The following is a 21311-nucleotide window of genomic DNA, read 5'->3' as shown; positions in this document are numbered from 1 at the left end:
CTGGGGTGAAACACATTTCGGGTAAGTTGTTTGGTCTTGTGTTTGCTGCAAGCAAACTTCATCCACATAAACAAGGTTTGCGCACGTAAGCATGTTACCGCAGCAGTGTTGTGCTGCACGTTGGTAAAGATCAAGTGATTTATCATATAGCAACACTTTTAATTTGTGGAAAACGTAAATGGAAAGTATTGAATTTGAAAACAACTATAAAATTCCCTAGGAAAATGTGAAAAAATGGAAAGACAATATTATTGAAAGCTGGCATAGTGAAACATAATCTGAAATGAAACAACTTGTTCAGTTAATGATGTGCACAACTCAATTCTGTTTCTGTCATGACTCTCTTCTGGTGAGATCACTTTACCAAAAACTCTATCAAATTAATTCTTGAAGGACTCCTTGGATGGGAGTTGTTACAGCTACTTCCTAAGTACAGTTTTCACTGTTGTCTTTCTTTTTCTTTTAATAGTGCCAACCTGTTATAAATGAATGTCATTTTCTAGGGAATTTTTCCATTTTTTCACTCATCCTAAAGCTGCACTGAAGGATTCTTCTGTTGCAGCCAATAGTTATGTGTGTGTGGTGCATACAGACCAAACCCGTCGGTGTCCAGAGGCATCAGCTGAAGAGCTCTAGGTTGATGTCCAAGACTCTTAAGTTTATACATTTTGTTGGCACAGCTTGCATGTTCTGCAAATGCCTGGGTGTCATTAAGTACTCTGCTGCATCATTGATCAGTGGTAAATATAAGCCAGTTTGTTTTCCAAATGGTAATTGATTTGTATAATTTGTGTATGCTTGTAGCAATACTGCCAAATTCACAGTTCTATAACTAAAACTAGCTTATTCTAATAATACTGAGATGTAGACCATTTTTAATGTGCTTGCCAGCGGGTGACAGGAGCTTGGCAGAGAAGCCTGATGCCTTTGGATGCCTGAGGGAAAACTAAGGTAATCACAGAGTACTGCTTTTCTCCCTGATGGAAGGGGCTCGTGCTGCCTGCACTGCACTCTCCTACCCACACAGGTGTGGCTGCTGCGAACTCATACCTGCCTCTGCAGGTGTCCTGAGAGCTGTGTGGTGCTGAACCCAGCCTGCAGCTGCTTCTTTGGTAACCACGAAATGGAAATACTGCAGACTTAGTCAGCCTCGTTTGTTTGCTGTTCTTTTCCCATAGGCCTGCTTATGAATACAGTGAGGTTGTATGGTATACAATACTATATTAAGAAAATACCCTTTCTTAACTGTTTTTGTTCATCACACAATTATTTTTTTTTTGCTTGCACAGGTCAGTCATTCAGATGGAAATATTTTACTTGCTACAAAATTATAACATCAACATTATTGCAGGATAAAATTTCTGCAACCTTGGGTGTGATTGATCTAATCATTGAACTACTTGTTTATGAACATACTCCTTAAGAAATCTTGGTCATAAGGATAGAGGATTTCTTTATGCTGTACAAATTTATTAATAGGAATAATAGAATTTCAATAACTGGGAACAAAGTTACAGAAATATTTTCACTGACATGTTCTATCTAGAAATATACAGTGTTCAACAGTCTAATTCATTGCACTGGAGATTGTTTCTTTTCTCTCCTTTCTTTTTCCCCAAGTAAATGATTGAGATGTTATTGGGGAGCCTTCTATACTGATGAAGAAAGAATAGTGCTGTGGTGTATGATGTGTAAAGTGTTGTTTATCAGGCAACATAAAAAATTATAAACCTGAGCATGATCTGATGTGTCCTATTTTATTTCAGTTTGTGTTTCAATATATACCTCTTTTTACAGTCTTAATCACAAGAGCTTTGTGGAAAAAAATGAATGTGCAATTCTGAAATTTCACTGGGGACTGTTTCTGTGTTTTGTATTCTGGTTGCCTGTTCAGAATAATCCACATTTAAATAATTCCAGAAGGAACTGTCTGAGCGGAACAAAGACTAAATAGAGGTAATACTACATGAGAGAAATACTCTGATATTCATTAATTTATACCCAGGTTTAAGCTGTAACCCACTGAGCAGAAACGTGTGACTGTCAGGGCCTGTTACCCTTGTCTCAGACTTTTCATTCCTAACCAGGCTACAGTCTCTGGTGAGAGGAGGTACCAGGTACCAAGGATCAGAATCTTTAGAACCAAGGGGAAAACTGTTAACTCTTAGCTACAAGCCCTGGGTACATTTCATGTTATGGCCAATACAGTAATTTTACATGCTATTGTCAGTTTGCTGCTCTAATTTGTTCTTTTGCTTTTTATATTTATCATTCACTGTCTTCTCAGTGTAAGTGACCACAGACCTAAGAAGAGTTTGGAAGAAAAACAAAAGCCTAGAGTGATTTTATAAGAAGTTGATCTTAGAGGAATTTGATCTCAGTTTAGGAGGTGTGAGGGAAAAGTCAATTCATCTTCAGCTGAAATTTTAGGCAGGATAGAAAAGAATGTAGATGTACAAAGGTGAGCCTCCTTTACAAATACCTAATTCTATAGTCATGACTAGGTTAAAATTCCTGTCCTGTGATGGAAGCCTTCAGCATCATTCTTTATATCAAAGTTAAAATCAGTATGTTGAAGTAAGGTCTGGAAAAACAAACTAAGTTTGACAATTTTACAGTATTTTCTCTGATATATTTCTGAGCTATTTGCTTTTTTGGCTATATATTTTTTTACGATGGTTGGTTGATTACTTTTTAAAGAGAGAAGTAATCTATAATTCAAAGATGGGCAGGTAACTGATGCATTTCTGCAGCTTAGTATAAGTGTAAATATTAAAGTACTAAAGAAATTCCCATCTCCCAGACTAACTTATTGCTAAAAGTTAGAATAATTCATGCTTAAATTTCTCATAAACTTTAAAAAAATGTCCTTGGACTGTTTTCAAAGAACATCTGAAAATAATTTAGACATATTTTCAATATGTTTAAAAGTATTTTAGGTGATTATTTTCTGAATGTAATATAAGAACAGTTAGAAACTGACTGATAGAAATAGTTAAAACCAAAAATAGCTTCCCAAATCTACTTCAGAGTTCTGAACATAAAATGAGCTGTTCTTCTTAAACAGTATCCCCAAATGATATCCTTTTGTATTCACTTCCTCCAGCATTCCTGTTTTTCTTCTAATTGATGTGTGATTGTTTTTTTTTTCTTCTGTGGTGTATGGCTTTTTTTCTTTTGGTTAGTACTTTGGATTGGCAGTTTTGATACTGCTGTAGTCAGATTTGAACTGGCCAGTTTTCCTGGGTGGATTATAAGAGAAATTATTTCTGTGCTATGCCATTGCCTTTGGTGCAGTTCCATAATTTATGGAAATGAGAAAATCTCAACTGCATTGCACTTCGTGCATGTCAGCCAGAAGAGGGAGCCAGTATAAACCCAATGGCAGTCAATGAACAGATTTCAGTTGATAACAACAAATGTTTACACATTTGAAGGAGACTTCATACGGTGTTTTATAGTCTATACTGAATAATACATAAATTTTAAGGGGAACAGATGCTAAAACATAGGAATTGCTCCTGTAATTTAGTAACCTTGTTCCAGTGGAGGCCAATACAAGGTTGTTTCGATGAAAAAATGATGCTCTCATCAGGCTTGTTTGTGGTAGAAGTAGTAGGGATACATCTTTATTCGCTATTGAAATGCTTATGGTAGAAATGAAATTTTTTTTGGTTAGGATGCAATGGAAAAAGGGTAAATATTCTTGTTACAAACAAAGGATTGCTCCTCCAAAGCACTATATATAATTTTTTAAAAAAGTCAGTATTGTAGCTTCTAGTGTTTATATCCTGAAATGTAAAGACTCTTGTTCTAGGTAATAGGAGATTAGTAGATTATTCTTTTTCATCTAAATATGTACTCCTTTCCTCATCTTCCCATACTTCAGTACCTTGGCAATATTCCTGGTGTATTGTTAAAAAGAAAAAGATGTTGCTTTTATACTTTTCCTTGTGGTATGGGATGATGTGAACTCCTGATTGACCTCTCATCTGCAGTTTTGGGGGTTTTTTTAATCAAGTGCCATGCTGGGTATTCCCCTTGGAAAACTCATGTCTTTCTGTTGGATTTCTCCAAAATCCTTTAGGTTGCTGCAGCTTTGGACACTGTGCTTTTTCTCTGACATTGAATCAAAGAAGAGCTTCTTCCTGTCTTCAGTCCCCTTTTTTTAATCCTCATATGTAAAGAAATTTAAATCAATTTATAGTGTTCTAGGGATCAACCTATTTCATGGAGTTATTTGGAGCTTATACAGCATGTCTGAGAGTGCTTGTGAGTGGGAGTCATAATAGCAGTGTTAAAAGGCTTAAATGACCAAGAAAAGCGCCCTTCATAGCCTTCTGCAGCTGATGGATAGGGTTGTGAGCAAAGCATGGGTCCCAAGGAGCCTGAGAGCTGCCCCTCCTTCTCACAGGAAGCAGTGAGGCTGGTACAGGAACAGAGATGCTTGAACTAGATCCACCTTGGTTAAAAAAAGGGAGCAGCAGCATTAATTTGCTAGAATATTCTGAGGTGAATTTATTCCTGAAGCTGCAGTTGAACTGAGTCGTCACAATGAAGAGCCTGGCTAGTTTAGGTGGAACTGATTTCACTTTCTCCAGTATTAATCCAAGTTGTGAACATTGTCTTATTCAGTATTTTCCAAGCTGTGTTGTATAAATCATGCCATAATAAATAGATCTTCACTGATGCAAGGATTCAGATTGTATTCTTTGTTATTTTTACTCAAAAATTTGAAAGTGATGGGCATCAGAAGGTCTGTTAGATTTTCATAGTGATCCATGGTCTGTGAAGTTTGAAAACTGATGGTGCATCTTTTACTGCAAAGACTTCATATTTTTTTCAGACTTTGTCTTACTTTTTGTGTTCCAGCTAAAAAACCCAAACAAACCAACAAATCTGTTCAGAATAAAGCCATTAAATCTATTCAATGCAATATTTAAATTGTGCAGGAGAAAAAAAAAGAAAAAGAAAGTGTCCACAAGTGTATTTGGGAAGTCTAAGGTACTTAAAAGTCAAGGAATTTCTACTGCTACAGAAACAGAAGTTTATGATAAGTGTCTCATTATTCAGGTATCTGTGTAGCAGTGTTACTTTTTCTTTCTGGTTTGAAAGCATCTTTATTGTTTTCCCTTTTCTTACAGAAACACTTTGATTAGGTTAAAAAAAAACAACCCAAAAGCCAGCCCTCCACCCCTGAAAAACAACAGAGGTTACTTTTCTTTGCTGTAATTGGAGAACTAGAATGGAAGGATGTAGAAATTAGGGAGACCACCTTAATTACCTTCAGGCTTGTGGGTTGAAGTAAGTTTTTTGCCGTTTTCTGCCCCCAAAAATCCTAATTGATATGCAGTGAAAAGCCTTCTGTCATGTGGCTGTGTATCTCTTTGGTATGTGAAGCTGGCTGCATCGGGGTGTATAGTTACACCTTGGAGGCTGACTGGGACTGAAATTAGGTTTTCTCTTTGAGCCATCTATTGGTGGCATCATCTTCATTCCTGATCCATTCATTGAGTCCTGAGTTCCACAGCCCATTTAAAATGTTGTGGGAAGGATTTGCTATTTGTAAGTGGATTCAGAGTGCAGCTGTTGGTTCATTTTTAGAGATATTTATTCGGGCCAGTGAGACAAAATGTATTTGGTGTGGCAAGGTTGTGTGTAGTCACGTGCAGATCCTCATATAGAGATAATTTTAAATGCTGGTTTGCCTGAGAGTATAAGTACATGAGTATGATTTATTCATTATCTTAATCACTGGTGTATGCATGAGTGGCAGGAGGAATACACAACTGCATTGTGGAAAGACAGGATATAGTTACAGATCTCTCTGATCTGAAACCTACTATGAATGCCATCCTGCAAAGAAGCACTTCATTTTGAATATGAAGTATATGGATAATGAAGGGATGTGAGACTAAAAAGTCTGTCAAATGATTGAGGAAATGTTGAGGTCTTTGTTTAAGTCACAAATGTGACTTCTGTCCTTCATGCCAGGCTGAGAAATGCTGGAAAGTGCTTTTGAAGGACCATAGCTCTATTTGTACTTGTCCAGTTAAAACTCTGTGTCTTCTTGTCATTACATGTTATCAAATTTTAATTTATTTTTAATTTTATTTTTATTATGAGCTAAACTGTGAGTAAACTTCATGCCGCGTGGTTAGGTCACTTCAGTTCCTTTCTGCCTTCTCCTTTGTAATGCAGTATCGGTCAGATATGCTGATAAATCCTGGGAAGTGTTAATTTTTTCAACTTTTTCATGGTAATCCAATATTCAATGTTTTGCGTACCTTCCCTCAAAGAAAAATCTTCTTGTCCTTACACTCAACAGACACGTAGGTACTCAATTTATGACTACAGGAAATTTCTTTCCTGCTTGTAGTACTGACTGATCGTATTCAATACAATAAGATAGTGCATGCTGGTTTAGTCTGCACTGAAGGAATGAATGTACATGAAAATGTCGTCTTGGATATGTCAGTGTTTTATGCAAGATGTTAGGTATTTTTTTTCTCCATTTGCTCAGATATGTGCTTGAGAAAAATGACATCAAAAAGGAGTGACTGTAGGTGATTCTTCATTTTATTCAAGCTTTGACTTTCCTGGCTTTATGTATACAGAAATGTTGAAATGTTTCTAATCCAAGACATGTACTTAGCACAGTTCAATTGTTGTAGTAGTGAAATTGGCGTATCGGTTTAAAGCTGCTCGTATTGACATAGCAATGTCAGTGAATGGAAAGTCAGGAATAAATATTAATACAACTGTAAGGTTGTTTTTTTTTTCTTTATATAATCCCATCTGCAGCTGATGGAGCCTCTATGGAGAATACCAAAGCCTCCTGATGCCTGACTGTGAGGGGGAGCTGTTGTCTTGCCTGTTTCAGGGGCTTCCCTATGGCTGTGCTTTCAGAGCCTGTCTGAACTGGACTAGAGTCACATCTGTCCCCAAAGTGACCCAGCCCTGTTCCATGTGCCAGCTCATCTCTTGGAGCTGCTAGTATGCTGATATTTGATTGCTAAGCTGAGCTTCACCATTTTCACATCACTCAGTTTCTTCCCTTCTCCTGAGTTACTGCCCATGTGGATCCATCTCCCAGCCTGGCTCAGTACACTGCTGCATGGACCCTTGTCCTGGCTTGGAGAAGGAGCCTGTGACTTGGAGGCACTTGGAGATGGTGGCCATGGCTGGTTTGGCAGGATTAGGGCTTAGGCAGGTGACAGGGCTGCATTATGACTCAATGTATTTAATGGTTCTTGCATATATTTTGTTTCCATATCCGATAGAAACCACTGAAATAGAATTTTGCTTTAGACTGTAATTGTGATAGCAACATTTCAGAAATAGTAAAACAGTAAGGCAAAGTATTTCTATGTACTTGTTGATACAAGTATGCTGTGTTTTGAAGGCTAGAATCCCGACTGTCTGTTCTTTGCAGTGGTCTGAGGAGCCAGTCTTAAGCTGAAGGGAGGAGTGAAGGGGAAAAGGTGGAAGAGAGTTTCATGTCCTAAAATACTGCTGATAGGTAAAATAACAAATGTATACCTTCTAATGTGTAAGTACAGTGTACTCTGGTCCAAAGAGGGAACCCTTCTGTTGCCTAAAGGGTGTTTCTGGCTTAGTGAGTAAGTGAGTCAGTCAGTAGAAAAAATAGCTACCTGTGTAGGGTTGTTCAGAGCAAGAACCTAATTTAGCCATGCTGTGTTCCTCTGTGAGGGAGCCTGTGTCTCTCCACTGGCCTCCCGGTGAGCCTAAGACAATTATCCTCCCTAGGCTAATGCTGGCCTCTCTGAATTCCCCTGGCTTTCAAAACCACATGCTGGGTGACCAATCTGCCTTGCTGACAGCAAATTAGTTGTAGGGTGGGTATTATCTTCTTCTAGTCAAGGTAGGATTAATGTCAGTAAGAAGAAGGGGGTTTAATCTTTCAGATGAGCACTTGAATAAAGAATCTGGTATTTAAAAGTGTGATACTTTGTTTGTCAAGCTGCTGCCTTTTGGTTAGTAAAGGCATTTTTGTTAGACTGGTGGAGAATTGTTTTATTTGGTATTTATACATTCCCTTTTTAATTTAGTATTTTCTGCAGCACACTAAGAAGATTAAGAGAAGAAATGTTTTCTAAATCTGCCAGCAATCTCCTTGTGGCTAGCAAGACAAACTTGAATGCTACTGGATTTATTTTTTTTTATATCTTCAATCCACTGTGGTGCTAGTTTGCCTGCTGTCTAAACTCAGACTCTTCATTCATTGTGTCTGTAGGAAATGTGTTAGAAACTAGTCCTAATTAATTGCATCTAGCATTTGTGGAATACCAGAGATTCACTTGAACTTTTTGTTTAGAGCATTTAGTGCTCTGAAGGCATCAAACTGCAGTTAAAACAACTTCTGTGGGCATCCATGAGTTGTTAAGGTTACACACTATTCGTGGCATCTCCTGAGTAAGAGCTATTTATGTTGAGAGGCTTAATGGAAAGAAAATCTCAGTGCATATTTTTTTCCCTCTGTGTGTGCTTGATTGACTAGGGAAAGGTAGAAGAGGAGGGATAGGAAAGAGCACTAGAAACACTCTTCACAGCTGGCTCTCCCTACGCTCAAGACTTCACCCCGGATATGGGGGTTTTGTACAGCTGTAAGGATTCCCAACAAAAATACTCTTTAGATTGTAAAATCGTCTGCTTGTCTCCCCAAGACTCAGAGCCTCCAACAATGTTCTTTAATGAATGTGTTTTATTGGCCTCTCTGAAAGGATATAGATTTGCTAGTATGTATCTGGCCAGGATCACCTGGCCAGAAACATATGGAGATTTGCAGAAAACAGGAATCTTCAACTTGCAGCAGATGTGGTGGGGAACAGTGTCTGAATGAAGAGCAAGTCTGCCACATCCCAAAACAGCTGTCCCTGTGTTTCATAACTTATCTGGAAACCCCCTCCTGAGATAATGAATCCTTACATGCCCCATAGACAAACTTGTTCACAAAAAGGATGCTGTGTGTAGGAACATACAGGAAAATGGTAGTCCTTAAATGAATATGAACTTGTACCCATGATGAATTGTACCCATGGGTACAATATGAACTTGTACCCATGTAAACAGCTTAAACGGCCAGGGTTTGTTTTACGATTTTTTTTTCTTTGTTTGTTGGTTTGGTTTGTGGGGTTTTTTTTTGTTTGGGGTTGGTTGGTTGGTGTTTGTTTTGGTTTTTCTGTTTCTGTTTTTTGTTTTTGTTTCTTTTTTGTTGTTTTGGTATTTCTTTTACACCATCCAAATACTAAAACGTTGAAGTTCTGATCAATGCCATTGAGTTCATTGTGTTTTGTAGTTTTTGGGGTGTAATTTACATACACTGTACAGAGTACTTTGTTCTGCACGATTACTTTCAAAGTAACTGAATCAGAAAAGGAAACATGCTTATTTTGTAAAGTATTATTTTCCTATAGCTAATCATAGTATTTGATGATGGAAATAAACCAGATTTAATTATTTGAGCATTTTTATTTTTACAGAGATTCATCTCTGCATTTAGTGAGCAGAATTTGTATAAAGTCACAGTCTTTATGTTTGTTTTTCACAGTGCAGACTTAGCAGGTAAGACTCCCACTTAAATCAATGAAACTTCATTCTCTGTTTTCATTCCAGGGGTCACTGATGCAAAACACGGTGTTTTTGTGGTTTTGTTCTAGTTGTTCTCCAGCATTAAAGATGGTGAAGGTTTACAGCTGTTTGAGCGAGGCCATCGCACTGCACACAAACAGGAGTGTCACACCATGGAGGCAGTGAGGCTCGTGGAGTTCAACCTGAAGCAAGTGCTCACGAAGCTCATGACTCACATCTTTGGTGATGGTGGGTTCTTGCACCTTTTCCCCCAGATTGCTCATGGCTATATTGTTGGGGCTTTGGAGAAACATTTTGCTGCGTAACACAGACAGAAAGCTTAGGGGCTGTGTTGGCAGCTGGTAATACAGAAACAGCCAGATGGATTTTTCCAAGAGGCCACACATTCCTCACTGGATTTTCCTGAATACTGGTGCACACAACACTGTGTTGACTCAGCAGGCTTTTGTGAAAATGTTTAGGTGTGCAGCATGTCAGAGTAACGTGGTGGGCACGAATGCAGGCAGGGACGCGTGGAGACCCAGCTGCAAGCAGTGGTCTGGCAGAAGCTGTGTGCTAAAGGTCCTGTGAGGAGAGGCAGCTCCAGCTCCAGCACAAAGTTCTGTAGGACCCCCTCTGCTTCATCCTCATGGGCCTCCTGTGTCCCTGGAGGGATGGAGCATGGGTGCAGCATCGTGTTTGGGGTGCGTGAGGGCTTGGGTGCAGCTGGGCAGCATTCAGGTCTGGCACCAGCAGCATGGGGATGGGTAGGAGCCGGGAAGGGTGCATGTGTCCATGTGCTGCATCTCTTATGCAGGTAAGTTAAACTTTCCAGCTGGGTGCAGACCATGTTTGCTAAGTTCACATCAGGCTGAACAGTAATTGTTTTTTGGTACTTAAAGTGGAATGAGAAATGGTAATGGATGTGTATATGAATGAAGTTTTCTCTCCTCAAAAATACCTGCTTTCAGTTTCAGGAATTGAGTTTATAAATGGTCTGAGTCAAAATTGCTACATTAATGCTATTTCTTGGCAAGGAGGCTGCTCTTCTGAGCTGATTCGTTTTTCTGTGGAGGAAATACTGGATAGCATTAGAATGCATGAGGTATCTTGCTTGCTTTCTAAGGTGTTTTAAGATGTTTACTGCACATAGAGCAGTAGTTCCAAGAGTGGATTGATAATGATACCAAGTTCTATATATGACTACTTGAATATTTTTCTGAATTTTTCAAGTTGACTTATAGCATGCAAAACTTTTACCAGTTATTGTTCTATTCCACCTGAACAAAAATTTTGAAGTTACACAGCTCAAAGCTTCTTGTAGCTGTATTTTACTTAACAGTTACCTTTTGAAACATACAAAATTGGGATGAAAGTGGGTAACAGTAAGAATGATACATTTAGATCAACCTCAGATGCTGAGGATGTTTAAAGTGAGCAATTTCTCGGAGTTATTAGTGGTATCTCAGACTGCAGTGGCATCCTTCTCTAACTGTTGACAGATATTGCACTTTAAGCCTCAGCATGCTGGCTATTACTAGTTCTTATAAGTCCACCCAGTAGCTAAAAAGACATTAAAATATATTCATAAATTATTTTAAATGTAGAAACTAAAGGTAGATGCCACCTTTTTGCTGTTGTAGTTGTCTATTTCTATACCCCCAACATTTTTCCTGGAATACAAACACGAGATATAGTTATTGAATTAAATATAATATGATTTTAAAATTAAATGTACGTATGTATGTGTGTATATATATATATGTGTATTTCCCCCCCCCAAACCTATTAATGGAAATACAGGAATTCAAAGTTAGGCACAAGGTATATGAGATTGGTGTGCTGCAACAGTCTTGGGGCACACATAAATAAATTTGTCTTTTGATAGCTGTCATCTTTTAACTAGCATTTTACTTTTTACATAGTACTCTTGATTACTTTTTATATCTTGACTCCTATAAATTTTAACTTCATACTTAAAATGTGTTTAAATGTGTTGCTCTTGGAAAATGTCTATGTTTTTCATATATGTGGATATTTCATATGGCACCATGTTCTGTTAAAAGCAAAAATTTCATTCCTCTGTATTCTTTACAAACTGTGCTGTCAGCAGAATAATATAGTAAAGTTGCACATCTTTTCTAGCAGGATAGCATGACCACAGCTGCAGTAAGTGACTGAAATGTTGCATTGTCATACAGTCAACTGTTTTTTATAGGCAGATTGTTTGGATTGTAGATTGAGTCTGCTGTACATGTTAGTTGTGTGTAAACTAGCTAACTAGCTTGTACCTGAAGTCCTGGACTTGGAAGCTGTGCTTCTGCAGTGCTTCTCTGGGAATTTACTAGCTCAGGTTGATGATAGACTGAGGCTCTCTGCAGGATCTCTGCAGAAAGGTAGAAGGCACTGACTTGCCTTTTTTTTTTTAAATTTAGTTTTTTAGGTTAGTTTTCATAATATTTAATGAGACAGTTAGGCTCTGCCTGGTTCCTACCACACTCTTTGAACAACTCAGTGTTGACAAAACAAAGTTGTTTAGAAATCACTGTGTTGTCCTGAGGAAGGTCAAAGACTTCATAGACTCTGCACTTACCCTTATTACAAAAGTTTCTCTTTTTATGTCTTTCTGGCTTTGCCAACAGGCAAAGGAATGACGGATATTAGAGGAGGAAGAAAGTTCTGGAGTATCCAATCAGTTGTCTTAAAAACTTGACAATATAAAGTAGTTCTTCTTATGGCATTTTCTGATTGTATGATATGCCTGATTTTGCATTCTACAAGTAACTGTCTTTCAGTTTCTTCCAATTTTCTGTCAGGAAGCTATTTCAAATACTACACCTAGACATCACCTTTCTTAGTTTTCCTCTGTTACTTCCATAAGGTGCACACTTAAAATCCACTAATTTAAGTTACACATCCATCTCCCCATACAGTTCTGCCAGTGGAGGTAGTCTGTTAGTTCTCATTTTAGTTACCTAGTAACAAGGCTGTCCAAGATTTCCTCATAAAGTTGGCCAGTCTTTTTCAACTACGGTTCATTCTCTAACCCCTCTGTAGCTTGCCAAAAACTCTCTGCACTCTGAGAGATTCAGAAGTAATCTTACTATAGCAAATAGAAAATAATGAGTGTGTGCTGGTTCTGTGATTTGTTGCTTTACATGAAACGGCTCAAAATTCACTGCTATCCCATATTTATCTACCCAGTTCCTAGGCACTGGTAAGGGAAGGCAGAAGAGTGAGTAGTGCTGTGCTTTGACTGATGGCTTTGCCGCTGCTGATTTTCACTGAACTGCCACTGGGTATCTTTTAAATCAAACATGTTCTGCTCATTCTCCTTCTTAATTCTCTTGTACTGATACCTCCTTTGAGTGCATGGAGATCTATGAGTGTAATGAGTTAAAAAAAATTGTAAAGGACATAATGGTCTGGCTAATAACTTCTGAAAAATGTGAGCTAATGCAGGTTTATATGGGCAGCCAGCTCCTGTCTGCTACAAGTATGATGAATTATCTGAAACAATGAGGTGCAGAGTACTTACAAATTGACACACACCTCAAGAGGCCACAGTTCAATACCTTCTGTGGTTCCCAGCACCCTCCTTGCACCCCTCTCTTTTTTCTTCCATAACCTTGTCTCAAAAAATAATCCTCACAGCAACAAAGAGAATTTCTGGTCAGTTAAGACCATCTGGATCTCAGGCTTTGTTGCCTCTGTGCTGTCGTGTAGTAATAGGCTGCTTTAATGTATTTGGATTGTTCTTTTTTCTTTCTTTTTCAGTGCCTTTGGTCGAGCCTTTTTCATTTTGAGACTCAATTAGGCTAGCACTTGTTTAGCTTAATATGTAATAACACCATTACTTTTGAGTGCAGGCTATGACCAATTCCTTACCTGGATTCAGTGTTCAGAAATAACAGTAATTATTCACTATTTCCATACTGATCTGACATATAAGTTACTTTGTTGGGTTTGCATGGCACGGTTTTGGTAGCAGGGAGACTGCAGGGGTGGCTTCTGTGAGGAGCTGCCATGTCTGTGAGTTTGCTCCATGTCTGACAGAGCCAGTGCCAGCCAGCTCCAGGATGGACCCACTGCGGGCCAAAGCTGAGCCCATCAGTGATGGCAGTAGCACCTTTGGGATAACACACCTTAAAAGGGGGGGAAAAATCCTGCACAATTTGCAGCCAGGGAGAGGAATGAAAATATGTGTGAGAAACAGCCCTTCAGATACGTTTGTTAAGACACAAGGTCAGTGCAGAAGGAGGGAGAGGAGGTGCTCCAGCTGCCTGAGCTGAGATTCCCCTGCAGCCCAGGATGCAGACCATGGTGAAGCAGCTGTGCCCCTCCAGCCCATGGAGATAGAGGTCCATCTGCAGCCCATGGAGGACCCCATGCTGGAGCAGGTGGATTCCCAAAGAAGGCTGGAACCCTGTTGGAAACCTGTGCTGGAGCAGGCTTCTGGCAGGACCTGTGGCCTTGTGAAGAGAACCATGCTGGAGCAGGAGGTTCTTGAATGACTGCATGCTGTGGAAGGGACTCATGCTGGTGCAATTAGGAAGGACTGTCTTCTATGGGTATGACTCCACCATGGATCAGGGGAAAAGTTGAAAAGAAAATGAGGGATGAGCTAACCACAGTCCCCAGTCCCCATTCCCCATCCCCACTGCTGGTGAGGAGGAGGTAGAGATTTTTGGGAGTGGAGTTGAGCCTGGAAGAAGGGAGGGATGGGGGAAGTTGTTTTCAAGGTTTAGTTTCTATTTCCCGTTATCCTGCTCTGATTTGGTTGGTAATAAATTGAACGACTTTCCCCAAGTCAAGTCTGTCTTGCCCATGACTGTAATTGCTGAGTGATCTCTTCCTGCCCTTATCTTGACCCATGAGCCTTTCATTAAATTTTCTACCCCTGGTCCAGTTGAGGAGGGGAGTGGTAGAGCAGCTTTGCTGGGAGCCTGGTGTTCAGCCAGCATCAGCCCAGCACAGTTATGAATAGACCTCTACCCACTGGAAGGACTCTCATGAGTACTGTGAGGCTCTGAAGCGAGCAGGTGTGTTTGTGTCTGATAACACAAATAATTTCTTTGAACCGGAAAAGTTTGTGTCTAGAGGTCAAGCCTTTATTAGATTCAGCAATGTGCTCTTGTAAGTGCCTGTTTTAAGAGAGTTTTGTGTCTCTTGGCCTCCTAAAATTCCTAGAAAAGATCAATTTTGCCAGTATTTCATAGGCTGTATGTGAAGAAATAAACTAGGCCAAATCAGGAAAATTATATAGTACTACAGGAAGCCTAATCATCATAATCCTTTAAAGTCCTTAGTGGTTTAATTTGCTGAGTGTAAGCGATGCCATTTACTCCTTGGGAATATATTGAGCACCAATACAGTATTTTGTATCTAAATAATAAATGTACCCATTTGTTCTGTGACACTCCACAGAAATGCAGTTAATGTTGCCAAAGGCTGAGCACCCTCTGCTTTTCAGTAAAATCTTCTGGAGCCAAAAGTCTGAAAGAACACTTGAATATAAACTAGAGAGGTATTCCCAAATGGCCTGGATCCTGTATGAATAAAATTATTGTGGTATGTGGGATTAACTATTAATTTAGAGAACAGAATGAAGGTGAGAGTTGTTTCTTCATTGTGAATTTGTTTTGGTTTATTCAGAGTCTTTTTTTTTTTTTTTTTTGCTTATTTGCATTTAAACCAGAAGCCTCTTAAGTACTTCAATGCATTAAAATTCAAAAAATAAAAAGAGCTTTAAAATCCTTTTTTACCTTTTAAAGTTTATTGTAATTAAGAACAAACAGCTGAGAAATCATTTTTTTTCCACAGAGCTTCATTTCTCAAGTAATCAGAGGATTAATAAGAAACCATTATCTGAATGTTGTTACTGAACGCAAACTAGTTGAATATTCAATGTAGTTGCTGCAGTTGCAAATTTTGCAAGCTAAATGAGAATATTTTATATGTGCACAGCCCAAGGATTAAAAATGCCAAGGTCAGGAAATTAGAAAAATGTTTTCTGCACACTATATTATTGTATACACATGACTCTTTTCATCTGTGTATTTTTTATTGTCATGCAGACAAAAAGGAGCAATAAAATGACTGCTGTAAGTCACACTACAATTGCGAATGAACCTGTTGAAAATACTTCTAGTTTTCTGAGTTCTGTATGTACAATTATCAAAAACCTTTTCCATTACTCATATACATTCCTGAGACTGGTTTTTAAGAAAATAGAGAAAATCTAGAAGTGCCAGTCTGTTTGCTTTGAAGCCTGCCTTGCCATTTGAAATTTCATAGCATCTAGAAAAGTTTCCTGTAACTGTTAGGAGGTATTTTATGTTTTGGCCATGCATGTATATCTTCGTTGTAATTTATTATTTCAGTTCTGTAGCCACATTTCATGTTTCAGTGGTAATCAATGAAGATGTAATTCTTGAGGCTACTTTAAATATTTTTATTTGAAAAACTTTTGTTTTAGTATGAATCATGCAATTTCATGTTTTACATGATACAACCCCAAAAAAACCTGAAGATCAAACCAGGAATGTTAGCAGTTGCTGTCACTCGCACTACCTTTGCCTTTCAAAAATAAGGTTCAGCTCCTTATTTTTGAAGCTGGACCTGCCTAGTTCTTAATGATCCTAACTCTGATTAGCATTTGGCTTAACTGAAGAGAAGATGTGTTTGGGGTTAAGGCATTAGCTTAGCTTACAGAATTTGCATTTCAGTTCTCTATCTGAAGTTTTTATGGTTCATGTTTCTGAGACTTCTTTCCTGACACCTAATGGTTAGAAAAAAAAATTAGTGAAACAAAGCATCTGTAAATCATTAGAAGAACTAAAACTCATTAAATGTAATGAGCACTTTGACAACAACTCTGCTTTTGGCAGCACTGAAGACCTTGGGAAGGAAGACCTTGTCCTCTTCTGGCTGCACTGCTCTGAGATGCCAGGACTTTCCTTGCTCTGCACAGTGGTATCTGCAGAGGTGCTGAGCTGGGGAGGATGCTGGGGAATTACCAAGCGGGGCTTTTCCCTTACACTTATCTACCAGGTCCAGAATGCTCTGTGCATGTGTTGCATACCTTAATAATGTACAACTCTGTGAAAATATATTTCTATTTGTGTATTTTAATATATATTTTTAACTTTCATTTTTAAACTTGATTTTTAAACATATACGGAGAGAATAGCTCTGTATTTTAATTAAGTTTTGATGAAAAAAAATTACTTGCCTAGATGATCCATAAAATACTAAGTAAAAATTAAAGACTTAGCTAGCTTTTCCTGTGAGAAGCAGTTAGTCATTTTCTGCTGCAAAGAATAACAAAATTACTGACTTTCCCATTATCTTGGCTCATTTTTGTTCTATGCCAGGTGGTTACTAGAGTTTGACAAATGATTGATTTGGTTTCAAAGGGTGCTTGAATTGCACAAAGCATTTTTCATATTAGAAAAGACATGGTCATTTTTTTCCTCAGGTTTTAAGATTTATCGCTTCACACAAGTGTTGTAAATTAGTTTGTTTGCTATTTATTTTCTCTGGATTGCTGTAATTCATGTCATTAGTTGAAGGACAAATTTTACAGATGGTTGGAGGGATGGCCTTTTAAGCATACACCCCTTCATATTTATTTATTTTTTTAAACACTGCTACAGGACTGCAAGTCAGATGGGTAGATTGCTACTTCCCATTTACTCACCCTTCCTTTGAGATGGAGATCAACTTCCAAGGAGAATGGATGGAGGTCCTGGGCTGTGGGGTCATGGAGCAGCAGCTTGTTAACTCAGGTACTAAAACTCCTTTACTTCATTGACATCTCTGTTAGCAAGCACTCCAGCGCAATCAGCTTCACAGCCTGGAATGCCCCTTCTACCCTGGTGAGCACAGACATCTTCTCCTGGCAGCCACCACAAATACTCCTCAGGTGGAATGCATCCCTTGCATGCTGTGATTTGAGGGTAACAACTGAGCAAGTGACCTGAAGCCTGCAAACAGAAGGCTTGCCTTTTATTGTGTGCAGCAAGGAGACAGAGGGATGTCAGCTTTGAAAGAGAGCCTGCAAGTCTGGGCGTGCGGCATTTTTTTTCTTTCCCAAGAGATGTCAAATGCATTCTTAGTAACGATTTAAAAGTATCAATAGCAAGTAACATCTCTAAATATTTGGAATATCAAAATGCTCCTCTGTATCTAAAGCATAGAAAGAGGAATGTGATATCTTTGATATTGGGTAAATGGTGTGTAGCTTTTTCCTTTTGTTTTATTGCTTTTCTTCTCAGGTTGGTTATTTATGAGGTTGTAAATTGCATTAAAAGCAACATCATTTATTTTAATTGAAATTATTACAGAGCAATTCACTTGACCATTTTACTTTCTAAAACTGATACGTAAGTATTAAAGAAGGAGAGAAGAAATTAATGGATTTTTTCTAATATTTTTTATTTGGAGAATTTTGCATGCTTGCTCTTTCATTTACTGGGGATAGGCAATTTTTAGGAAGCACAGGACAGTCTGCTCAGTGTTGTTCAATGTCTTCCAGTACTAGTTATTAGGTACGTGAGCCTTTTGGAATATGATCTGTGTAATTCCAGCAAGGGGTCTTTCAGATAGCCAACGTAACACTCAGTTGATTTTTTTCCCATTGGTTTGCTAAGCTGTTGTATTTTCATTCGCTCTAAATTATTCCTATTGAAGACCAAGTGTGATAACTATGAATTGCTTAATTTTGGCACCATTTACTTGGCACAGCTTGTTTTCCTCAAAGTTTGCTTGCATTTTAATGTGATCATTTTCCTTTCAGAAAGATATCCTCTTCCAGAGTTTCCCCACAATGAATTAATGATTTATGCTAATGTTCTCTCAGGTTATTGTCTTCATAGTGTGGTAAATACAATACCGCTTCTAATCAGTCTCGGAAGTGAAAGACTGCTGTGTAATATTGTTTCCATTAAATGTAACACACCAATGTCTAGGCTTTCTGCTTCAAAAGCTTTTATGTTGTTCAACTCTTATGATTAGGATCCTCTAATGGGTGTGAAAAGAGCTAAACTCTGTCCCTAAACAACTGCTGTATACATTTGTGTGTGCATGGGGGAATGGATGTACCAGAGGTTTCTGCAGCACTAATTTTTTTCTTTCAGCATTCTCATGCGTGGGCTTCCATAACACTTTCTCACCCTTGAAATTTCACATTTTTAAAATGTTAGACCAGATCATTTTCCAAGGGAGAACAGCCAGTCTCATTCTTAGTCATTCACTGGGTAATGGACCCAGTCTTCTGGACCATTCAGATTTTCCATGTTAGCAGCAAGCAAGGTTTCTGTTGTCTTGGTGTGTAGATGAGTAAGTATAATTTAGTAAAGGCTGCAAGTACCATCTTCATTAAAGCAAATTTAGCTATTGATTATTTTTTAAGAGTTGTTTGCATTCAGGAAAGTCTCCTGCAACAACAACAAAAAAAAGAGTATGGTGTTATTTACTATTTCCTAATAGTTATAGTATTTTTAACAGTAATACTATTTTAAAAGAAAAACAGAAAGCCTATTACAGCGTTTTTATGAATCATTAAAAAAATGTGCAGTACTCCAAAGATGCACTGAATTGTAAGGGATGATGTTGCATATTCCCCTAAGGCTGATGGTGTTTAATGTCCTGGTTTTCTGTGCTTTCTTTTTCATCTTCATCCCTGAATATGTAACTTTAATAGGAGTGCTGTGTATGAATTTCAATATAAATAAAAGGGGTTTTGTTCTGGTTAATCCTGGGAAAAATACAGAAACTTTGCAGTATATTAGAAAGTACTCCCAGTTTTAAGTCCATGATGAGTATACAAGGAAATTTTGTGGTTCAGTAGAGCTAATTTCAATTAACAGCACCCACGGTATGTATTTCTGTACTTCAAGAGTTTGTTACCTAAGACTTGCGAAGCTGGTGTTCATTGGTAGGTGCCCAAGTTCCAAGTCTTTATGGAGTTCTACAATTCAAACCTTTGAATACAGGACATTGCTTGCTCAGAGGCTGTCATCACTTAGTGTTGCTTAGTAACTGTGAAATTGGAAGCAGTTAGGGTGTGATCCTTTGCTGATGGAAATCAATGGCAATGTTCTCAGTGCTCAGTGTTGCAGAATATGTTAGCTGAGGATGGAAGTAAGTAAATTGAACTGAAGTTTACATAAAAACTGTGAAACTATAAGCCAGATAATTTAAAAATAAACCAAACCCAAACACTCTCCCCTCCATCCCAAAACAAACCCAAACCCACAAACAAACAACAAAAAGAAGAGAATCGCATAATTTTTTTTATAAGACTTGTCATCGTGTTTTTAACTCCTGAGGTACACAATAAAATAATGTAAGGGTGACACACCAGATCCAACCTCATGTCCAAAGCATTGCTGTATCATGATGACTTCCCAAGCCAGTGCCTACAGGTGAGTAGAACAGGCATGGTTATACTGATCCTTCCCTGATATGCTCCTGCAGCTGCATCTTTCCTGAGCTGAAACTGGTATGTTTGCTTTTAGTGGTCTTTGTGAAATTTTCTTCCATTTAATTATTGAAATGTTTGAGTCCCAGTAAACCTTTACTCTCTGCAATGTCTTATTTTGCCTAACATCCATGAGGAATCACTTCTTTCTTGTTCTGACTAACAACTTAAAGATACAGTTAGAGCTCTTCTGTCATGAGAGAAGAGTTAGTGAGTCTCTCTCTCTTTTTCCTTGTTTAGGCCACTCAATATTTGTTTAGATTTCAGTTGTAGGTCTTGTCAATGACTTCTTTCCAAGCCAAAGAGTGCTGGTCAGACAGTCCCTCCCTACATGGGAGCCTAGCCATATGTTGAGTCATGATTGCTCCTGCCTGCGTCTTCTCCAGGCTTCTTTTTTTCCTTTTCTTATAATTCTTGATATTAATTTTGCTGTGTTGATCCTTAATGAGCCTTGAGTTGAAAAAAAAAGGGGAGGTTTTGGGATGATGTCTGCTGCAGGTGATGGCTTTTAATTGCTAGAGGATATTGAAGCATCCTGGCATACAGTGTATTTAGGGTACCAATAAGAGGAATTGGTAGAACTTTCCTGCTGTATGCAGATTTTTCAACCTTTCACGTCAGGAAATAACAGTGATATTTACAGTCTTAAGAAGCTTGTTTTATTCATTTATGGGTTTTTTAAAATTTTATTTTTTATTGTCGGGTTAAAAGGAGTAGGGAATGGTGTAGGGATTTGGAAGAGAAAATGTCAGCTGAAATTATAGCAAAGGTAGTTGTCCTAGTTTCTTGTTAATTTTGTGAGTATTTCTAATACAGGAAAATTGCTAACCCTGTCTAAATATCTTCATTAATACTGTTGAACATGACAAAAGGTGTTTGTCATGAGTTCTTCAAATCATTGCTTTTGTTTTAAAAGGTGGAGGGTTGTTCTCTATGAAACCTGATTCTCGAAGTATAAGTCTTTGCCATTTGTAATCCCTTTTACAGATCAGTTGCAGGACTTATTCCCAAAATTCAAATAGTACTAGGCCCAGGGCTGCCACCTTCAGCCAAATACAAGTCTTAACATGTAGAACTTGTTTGGCTTCAATGCTGCAGTAAATAAATCTTTCTCTTTCTTCACTCATTTATTGAAATTCATAGAAATTGCAATTTGAATGGAAGTAACAACTTTAAAGTTCTTAACTAGTATGCTCCTTTTTTGGTTTTGGCAATAGGATTATCAGTCTGGATA

General features: G+C 38.2%; 1 protein-coding gene across 5 annotated transcripts in view; it reads left to right on the top strand.

The window, feature by feature from the left end:
* The window catches only part of FARS2 (phenylalanyl-tRNA synthetase 2, mitochondrial), a 232640-nt gene that overhangs the window by 55222 nt on the left and 156107 nt on the right, over positions 1-21311 (top strand). For 3 of the 5 annotated variants that reach the window (XM_038127260.1, XM_038127258.1, XM_038127257.1), the window contains 2 exons: positions 9681-9840; positions 17250-17381. In XM_038127260.1, the coding sequence (XP_037983188.1) occupies positions 9681-9840; positions 17250-17381 (292 nt within the window). Of the gene's footprint in view, positions 1-5; positions 9586-9680; positions 9841-17249; positions 17382-21311 lie in introns of those variants that run through there. The other 2 variants (XM_038127261.1, XM_038127259.1) reach the window with 2 other exon arrangements.

The sequence above is a fragment of the Motacilla alba genome, chromosome 2 (genome assembly GCF_015832195.1).
Source record: "Motacilla alba alba isolate MOTALB_02 chromosome 2, Motacilla_alba_V1.0_pri, whole genome shotgun sequence".
NCBI classification, from domain to species: domain Eukaryota; kingdom Metazoa; phylum Chordata; class Aves; order Passeriformes; family Motacillidae; genus Motacilla; species Motacilla alba.
The sequence above is the reverse complement of the archived record's forward strand: the minus strand, read 5'-3'. Positions and strand labels throughout refer to the sequence as shown.